This window comes from Paramormyrops kingsleyae, chromosome 11 (genome assembly GCF_048594095.1).
Source record: "Paramormyrops kingsleyae isolate MSU_618 chromosome 11, PKINGS_0.4, whole genome shotgun sequence".
In the NCBI taxonomy this organism is placed as follows: domain Eukaryota; kingdom Metazoa; phylum Chordata; class Actinopteri; order Osteoglossiformes; family Mormyridae; genus Paramormyrops; species Paramormyrops kingsleyae.
In genome coordinates, this window is record NC_132807.1 from 16,273,428 (window position 1) to 16,282,612 (window position 9,185).

A 9,185-nucleotide genomic window follows, 5' to 3' on the forward strand; every position below is an offset into this window, starting at 1 on the left:
TCTACATGATGCCAAATAAAAGATACATTAATGCAACGGTTCAGATAAATAACAGGTTTCTCTAGTTTATTTTCGGAAGTTTTCATTATAGGTACACGTGACCATTATCGGACCCCAGCAACGCCCCAAACTCGCATCGCGCTGCACGAACTATAATGCGTGTCAGGCTGCAACGTGGCGCCTATGGCCGGCTCGCATTACAGGCATGACGGCAACCAATAGCAGAGAGTTTTACATGAAATCAGAAAGACGTGTCGTGTTACCTGAAACCTGAATGGCTGTATGTGAAACGCACGAAATCTGTACTTGGTTGTGTCGGCTAGCGAATGATAGGAATTAACCGGGCACGTTTGAAATGTAAATACAAGTATTAGCTAAGATTTCCAGTAATTAAATGCATGCACCTCAAAAGTAATACAGTATATTTTTATATCGTGGTAGTAGAGCACAGTATAGTTTTCTGTAAGTTTTTGGAGGTGTCCTGGTTTGTGCATAGGACCCAGTAGCGTTTCTTCCAGAGTGACTCTCTCATTCTGGTTTGTGCATTGGACTCAGTTTGCATTTGCTGGCGATGGACGCGTGTGGTTTCGCCTCTTTCATGCTGCTCTTCTCCTGCCTGGTGTCCGGCAAACCCACGCTAAGGAAGGAGCGCGTCCACCACGAAGCCGAGCTCAGCAGACAGCTGCATGAGGACAACCAGAGCTACCAGTACGACCATGAGGCCTTTCTGGGCAAGGAGGAGGCCACTACTTTCGACCAGCTGACACCAGAGGAAAGCAAGGAGAGGCTTGGGTAAGATTACTTTTCAAGAAAGGTTACCAGGTTTTTACACGTGTGACATTTACGTCAAATCTTGATAGCACCTGCTTTTTGAGAATGGCGACTATCTTTAAAGTTTACAAAATGTACAACATACAAACAAGTCTGTTGAGTGGAATTAAGGTATCCTCTGTTAAAATTTAACGACTGATTAATGTGTGTCGTGTGAGAGAACAGACCGACCGGTAAATGAAGGCGAGCTCCCACGCTGGCCTGGCCTCTGGGGACTTACGGTGGGAGGATCGCGACGTGGCGATGATATAAATAATGTTCACATGGTATTACGCGTATCAGGTATCAGCAAACTCCACGATCAAACTCCCATGTTTTTTTAATGTGTCATGTTTTCCTGTGCTGCAGGAAAATAGTGGACAAGATAGACAGCGATAATGACAGATATGTTACAACCAGTGAGCTGAAGACCTGGATCAAAAGGGTGCAGAAGCGCTACGTCTACGAGAACGTGGCAAAGGTCTGGTCAGACTACGATCTCAACAAAGACAACCAGATTTCCTGGGAGGAGTACAAGCAGGCTACATACGGCTATTATCTTGGTAGGATATTGGCAACAGAGAGTGCTCTGCATAAAGAAGCTGCAGTAATGCCTTATGCATTTGTGCTTAGTGACAGCTTTAAAAAGATCTGAAGCTACTCTTTTTAGCTCCAGCGGATAATCTCACAAGCTTTCCCCTATTTATAAGTGTACCAAATGATATTATTGATGGTAATATTTTGTTATTAGTCTACCACATAATCAAGAAATGCAGTGTGTTTTTATAATGATTTGTTTTAAGTGGAATGTGTGAATCAGGGGTTATGTTTTGATCTGGTGAGTTATTAGATAGAGCTACAGTGTCTGCTTTGTCCACAGCCAACCCAGAGGAGTTTGATGATGCCACTGATCAGTTCAGCTTCAAGAAGATGCTGCCCCGTGACCAGAGGCGTTTCAAAGCGGCCGACCATGACGGTGACATGAACGCCAGTCGTGAGGAGTTCACAGCCTTCTTGCACCCAGAGGAGTTTGAGCACATGAAGGACATTGTGGTCCTGGTGAGTCAGATCATTTACAGATTCTGCCCAGCCGTCCTGTAGGGGCCGTCACAGGCCAAGGGTAACAGTGTTGGTATGGTGCCCACAACAAAGGAAGTGATCCACCCCAGTTCCTCAGAATATACACCACCTTTACTGGACCTAGGCAAATGGGCAATTTGTATTCCCCTCTGTTCTTTAAGTGGGGCGTTCTGTGGTCCCAAACCCCTTCTTTTCCATAAAATGTGTAAAATCCCATGGCAAACACAAAACCTAATGCACCAGGCTTCTAAAATCATAACATTCATAACACTCATGTTAAGTATTCATGATTACAAAAATGTTACTGTTAACCCTAACAGAGAAAAAGCTGAGATTTTCTTACTATGATGATCTACATTTCCTGTTTAAAATTGATATTCCATCTTCCCAGGAATGAAACTTTGTAAACTTAATGCAATGCAAAACTTTTTGAGCATATTGTGTGCTAACCGGGTAGTTATGTCCTGGATGTTTCATTTCCAATTTTTTTTTAAGTGAAGTGCTTTCCATTTGGATATGGGAATATCGCTCTGGAGCTTTACATGCACATACTGTCGCTACCCTGACTCTGTGACTCTAAGGAGCTGTCCTTGTGCACGGCCAGTGTGTGTATGTGCAAAGGGTACTGTGCTGAAAAGATCAATTTATGTCACAATAAGTAAAAATGCAAAACAACATTGTGAAAGAGGAGGGGTTTCGATTTGAAATGACCGTGGGAGGAGAACCAAAACTACCATGGGCCAAGGAGAACCATGGGTGTCTCGGTTCCCAAGTGAAAGTTTCAGTCATTTGTTTTGTGACTCTGAGTTGCTCTGCCTCGGACTGTGTTTTGGTCATTTGTAACTCTCAGCTTCTCTGCCTCAGGATGTGTTTTGGTCGTTCGTTTGTGACTCTCAGCTCCTCTGCCTCAGGATGTGTTTTGGTTGTTCGTTTGTGACTCTCAGCTCCTCTGCCTCAGGATGTGTTTTGGTCGTTTGTTTGTGACTCTCAGCTCCTCTGCCTCAGGATGTGTTTTGGTTGTTCATTTGTGACTCTCAGCTCCTCTGCCTCAGGATGTGTTTTGGTCGTTCGTTTGTGACTCTCAGCTCCTCTGCCTCAGGATGTGTTTTGGTTTGTTCGTTTGTGACTCTGAGCTGCTCTGGCTCAGGCTGTGTTTTGGTCGTTTGTGACTCTCAGCTCCTCTGCCTCAGGATGTGTTTTGGTCGTTCGTTTGTGACTCTCAGGTTGCATCTGCTTGCTTAACTTTCTTCGCATTCGTTGTAGGCTGATGTTTCACCTTTAAATGAGGTTTTTCATTATATTCAAAGTACATTTTCTTGAAGATAGAGGTAGTCTGTTTCGAACAGAGTGATTCTGTACCAAAGTGAGTACAAAATATGGCAATGTAACTTACATAGCAACAAAAATAAATATTTTTCCTTGTTCATTTTTGACAGGTGAAATGGAAATTACATTGTAGCACAAACAAGCAATTCAGCCAGGTGACATAGTATTACATTGTTTGAAATGATCAAATTGCACTGGAATTGCAAATTGCAACTGAACCAAAGTATGAGAATGGATATTGTTGCCACCTCAGAAAAACATAATATGGATGAAGATCTACACCTTCATTTCATTTAGAGAAACTTGCACTAAAAATGAAACAGTGTCACTTAAACTGGCACATGAAAAGACAAAAGATGCAGATCTGGTGAACCTGATTACATTGAGAAAAGTCATTCAAAGTTTGGCTCTTATGGAAATTTTTTTGGAGAGGTGGAAAGAGTATGTAGGAGGGCTAGAGACTGGGGAGTGTGGGAGGAGTAAGGATTAGATGGCAAGTGGGGTTCACGGGGCTGTCTGGGGAATACATTGTTGTCATTGCCCCATATACCTCTGAAGGGGATCTAATGGCATTTAACTGCATCTTACTACCAAACTATTTAACAGGTCAGTGTTCATGGTCACTGATATTTATCACATAATAAAAACAGTCCCCTAGTAGTGTATTGTCATTAATTCAAATAATTTGATGTGCATTCCTTGGCTGGTTCTCTGTCTGATGAGTCTTTGAACTTAAAGGTATTTAACTGACTTCATAGAGGAGTGTGGCTCTGAGACTTTGTCTTCTAGGTACATTTTGGTAACTGGCTTTATTTGCGCCTGTTTAATGTTGTACATAAGAACATAAGAAATTTACAAACGAGAGGGGGCCATTCGGCCCATCAAGGTCATTTGGGGAGAACTTAACTAATAGCTCAGAGTTGTTAAAATCTTATCTAGCTCTGATTTAAAGGAACCCAGGGTTTTAGCTTCCACTACACTAGCAGGAAGACTATTCCATACTCTAACTACACGCTGTGTAAAGAAGTGCTTGTACTTGGTTCTATCTCACTGTCTACCGTTCGCCCTCCTTTGATTGTCACACTGTCCTACTGCTCTGTCACACAGGCACCCACCCACACACACAGTAGCCTTATCCTGCACTAAAAGCAGCCGTTATACTTTATACTCATCTTTTTTTTTGGCAGAGGTGGTGTGGGTGAAAAAAAAAGAAAAGAGCGATCAATTTCTGTAGTTTCCTTTATTAAAAAATCTCTGATTACCCTCGTTGTGTGCAAATTGTGGGCAAGCTGTTGGCTTCTGGATAAATTGACACATTAAAAAAAGCTTAACGCGCTGTCCTGGGAGCTGTACGCTGATCCCTGGCATGGCTGTGCTTATATTAAATGCAAACACACAGATTTATCACAATGCATGTTCAAGCGTGAAATGTTAGCACCATCAAATGGCTTTGCTAAAACGCACTCGCAGATTGCATCTGTCATGTAGCCCCGTAATTGCTGTGTTCGACTGGCTTCTGCAGGGGCCGCATGCCTGTGTTCTCCGCGTCAGGGTCACACCCCAGGGATGGCATCCTCACAGCATCTCTCTCCGTCTTTGCAGGAAACACTCGAGGACATAGACAAGAACGGGGATGGCTACGTGGATGAAGATGAGTACATCGGTATGTTTGCGGGTTCTACCTAAGCCCATGAAAGGCGATGGGCCGGTTTCTTTGTGCTGGCTGCTTTTGGAATGACGGTAATGGCCATAAAGGCCTATCAGCTTCTTCTGCCTTTGAGCCTGAGTTATTGTCTTAATGACCCTTTGCAGAGTAAATCTGCGGCAGAGGCAGTTGTGCTTATCTGTGGTGTCCCTCACTTTGTGTTATCGGGGACAATGTCTGCTCTCGATGGCTGGGCTCTAAGCCACCTTCTCTGTCTCCCGAACCACAAATGCAAGACTTATTTCTTTACTGCGAGCTAATTAGAATTATCTTAATGCACAGGAAGACAATTAATAGCTTACTGCAGGTCAGTGATTAAAAATTACCTGATAATGACCCTTAGCAGTTAACGGCGGAAGGAGGAAAAAATGATGACAGCTCTCATCTGCTGGCTGATGCCTATTTAGGAGGCCCAATTGGAACGCACGCCATGTGCCGGCAACACAATGGACAAGTACCATTTCCACTGTAATTAAAGTCCATTCAGGGAAATTACCTCCATATAATTACTAGCTGGTTGTCAGCATTTGTTATAGCCTGAACAAGTGTTGTCTCCTGGCTGGAAGCCTGAACACAGTGGATGTGCCTTTGCAGAGGCCCCGTGTTGAGGGTCTGCCACCAGGTCGGGGGCATGCCGGTGCCCATGTCACTCCTCCCCCGGGAGACTGGTCTGGTCTGGCCTTGATGGGGAAGCAGATTGTAACTTTTGTCTGGTGGATGTTGTTAGTTTTCCTAATGTGCTGTGTGGAGCAGTAAGCAACTAAATATTAAAAAATGCGATTCACATCATATCAGACGTGTCAACAGCCGCATTAGCAGAATGGCTAACATGGGCGTCTGTGTTGCGTGTTACAGCTGATATGTTTGCTCACGAAGAAGGTGGACCAGAACCAGACTGGGTAAAGACGGAGCGAGACCAGTTTTCAGACTTCAGGGACATCAACAAGGATGGGAAGATGGACAGAGAGGAGATCCGGCACTGGATCCTGCCCCAGGATTACGATCACGCCCTGGCTGAGGCACGGCATCTGGTTTATGAGTCGGATCAGGACAAGGTGCGGACAAATGCGTTGGGGGGTTGGGAGGTGTCCTATAGGCTCCTCGGTCTGCTCTAGCGGGCTCAGGTGCTGTGGTTTCGGAGCGCGTTGCAGTGTGTAAAATGCCTATAGACAGACGTGTCACCTGTCTGTTTACAGGATCAAATGCTGACCAAAGAGGAGATCCTGGAGAACTGGAACATGTTTGTAGGCAGCCAGGCTACCAACTATGGGGAGGATCTTACTAAGAACCACGACGAACTGTGATGTTTGCGGTGGCGCCCCCTGCTGCTAGCTGCTCCACACTACAGGCAGAAGAAATGACACCGGTGCTGATTTTGGGCAGCCCGTGCAGCCATGAGCTTGCTGCAGTGCTACCTCATGCGTCAAAGGGTCTATGTGGCCCATCGGCGCCTCCTGTAGGTCACAGCGACCTTTTCCTATCTGTGAGATTGACTAACGTCTCCAAGGACTAACCAGCAATCATTTTACATGTTCCAGGTTGACACCCTCAGGATTTCTGGGGTGTTGCAAAGGATATTTGTAGATATTTCATATTTGTTACATATTTTTATATTTTAATTCTGAAAGGTTATGTGAAATATCTCTGGTAGGAATGCAGAGGGGTCTTTTGATATTTGTGCCATGCTGCCAGTAAACACTAATTTATTTAGTGCTTTAATCTTGAGGTTACATATGAGTTGATGATCTAAAGTCATTACTGATGTGCAGTATTTTACAAATGTTTGTTTTTCACACTGCCATGTATTTTCTTCCACAGTTAAGTATTATTAATGATAACATTGAAACTCTCCCAGAGTTAAAATCTAAGTGTAACATTGGGTCCCCAGCATGCAGTTGCATTGGTTTCATTTTATCACAGAAAAAAGTCTTACTTCGTTCTCTACTCTTTGCTATTTTTCATGTTTGGTGCTGAAGCAGAGTGCTTTGTTTCCTGGGAGCTGCGTGTGGCGGCTGGCTCTCTGAGGATGAGTGTCCTGGGAAGCCCCCCCCCCCCCCTCCGCATTACCCCGCAATACCTTTCATGTTAACGTCTGTTTTTCTCTGTACAGCGCTCACAGAAAGTCTTGGGATGCTTGCTTAATTCAGTAAGACCATTGCAAATTTACTGGTTTTATAACAATTTTTTCCCCATTTCTTATAAAAATATATATCACTTTAGGAACAACAGTAGTTATAAGTAAAACATTCATTTCAAATAATAAATTGAAGCCCAAATTAGAGTTGTAAAAGAGCTGTTCTGAGTTAAAAAGTTAATTGACAAGCAGTCTCATTGATTGCTTTTTTAATTAGTAACACCTTCGCAATAACATAGAACACCAAACATTTGTGTTTAGTATCTCTTTGGGAGCCAGTGACTACAATTGCTATTAATAGCAAAATGGCAAGAACAGAATTATATGACTCCGTCAAAACAACTGATGCTTAATGAAAAGAAAATGTTTGTGCAGAAGATATGTGCAGATCTGTTAATCATTGCTTGTCAATGGATTGTTGTTATGAAACCAATAAATCTTAACATAATTAAGCAAGTGTCCCAGTTCTTTATATGAGCACTCTATGTAAATAATAACATGAGGCCAGATTATAGAGACAATGTGACCACAGTAATGGGTTTCCCCCAAACTGTGCTGCTGTACGGTGGCTCTGACTCGTAGCCTTGTGTCATCCAGCATTGCTGCTGTGGTACTGGTCGCAATGAGAAGTTCTGGGAAGGTGGAAGCAGCAGGTGCTGCCAGAGCCAGTGTGGGGCACGGGGTCTCCATCGGGCTCGGGGATTATAAGTTAAGTGCTCCGCAGGCATACAGAGTGTCCCCTCACACCCGTGTGCATGCGAGCAAACGTCACGTGGAAGCTGCCTGCCTGGTAGCGCCCGCCGTTACCCTGTGGCAGTGATCATACGATCCAGGGGAATGTCGAAGTTGCTGGATCTCTCCAGTGCTGCTTCTGACTTACAGGTGACTGCACATTTGTGATGGGAGGTTGTGGGCTGGATCCTCTTGGGATCCGTCTCTGCTCTCTGTGTCTGTCCACTCCAATTAAACAGTCTCCAACAAAATGAAAAGACCTAAATTCAGCCTGTCCTTTTCAAAATAAACGGGAATAATGCAGTGGTTGAAATTCACAGGCAAACGCAAATTAATTTTTGAGCCCAAGACACACTGTGGTTTCAGTACAGTAATGCTTCAGACAGGCAGCATTTTAAAATTCAGATGAAAACAGAACGACTTTGCCCTACCTCACAAAATGACAGCCCAGACATGGACCGGGCTTGCTGTCCTCTGCGTATTAATGTAAATGTCACAGCATGTAGTGTGAAATCTTTCATTATTATTACAATTTCCTTTGCACAGAAGTAAGACTCTTATTTCACAAACAAGTGTTCTCTGTTTAAATGAATTACCCAGAAATATAATTTTATTATATTTTGAAGCTTAAGGGCTTACACAATAATGAAAGGTCATGTCTCACTGTTTGGTACAAAGCATCTCATCTGCATGTGTCATATGTGACATATATGTGACATACACGCTCAGCGTGTAGTGATAAGCTTTGAAAGCCAGCGCTCACTAACGCAGGTTAAACTGCACAGTGGGATCTGGGCTTCACGCTCCCATTCCAGTTTGCTTATTTCCCTGAGAATTCAAGCATTTAAATAATTTGACTGCCGGATGGCAGTGTTTCTTAATGGGTCCTGACAGGGAACACAGCTTATCGCTTTCTGCAGAGTGTCCTGATTGTGTGGGAGGCAGCAGCCGGCTGAAAATGAGCAACTTTACCGTGCTGTTATTTTTAAATGTGACTCAATTTAAGATGAGTATCAAATAATTCAGGCTGGGCTAATTTAATGACTGCGGACAGGTCTTGTATGAATGTCTTTGTAAATCACGCCGTTGCTCCCATAAAAATTAAGGAGTCTGTCTGAGGAGCATGATAATGTAATAAATTATATTTTAATTTGAATATTAATATTTGAATGCAGCGTCCTCCATATGGGCCATTTCTGTTGTAATCAGGATATTGGGATAATTTTGTTAATGGGATTTAAACTGGGATGAGGTCAGGGTGGCCTCTTGCTTTGGGTCTGCGTGGGCAGTCAATCCACTAAAGCAGAAAAGGAGTAAACACACAAAGCCAGTTTGTAGGGGTCTAGAATGAGCTGGATTTAAATTTAGATAGCTGACGTCTTGATGGATCACAAGAGA

The 9,185-nt window shown here is 43.5% G+C and overlaps 1 protein-coding gene across 1 annotated transcript; it reads left to right on the forward strand.

Moving 5' to 3' along the window:
* Window positions 1-264: 264 nt before the first annotated feature.
* Window positions 265-8,949, forward strand: rcn1 (reticulocalbin 1, EF-hand calcium binding domain). The gene is made up of 6 exons (XM_023819233.2): window positions 265-792; window positions 1,180-1,373; window positions 1,691-1,869; window positions 4,819-4,879; window positions 5,777-5,976; window positions 6,118-8,949. The coding sequence occupies exons 1-6, from the start codon at window positions 572-574 to the stop codon at window positions 6,223-6,225; spliced, it is 963 nt and encodes a 320-aa protein (XP_023675001.1). The 5' UTR covers window positions 265-571; the 3' UTR covers window positions 6,226-8,949.
* Window positions 8,950-9,185: the final 236 nt, after the last annotated feature.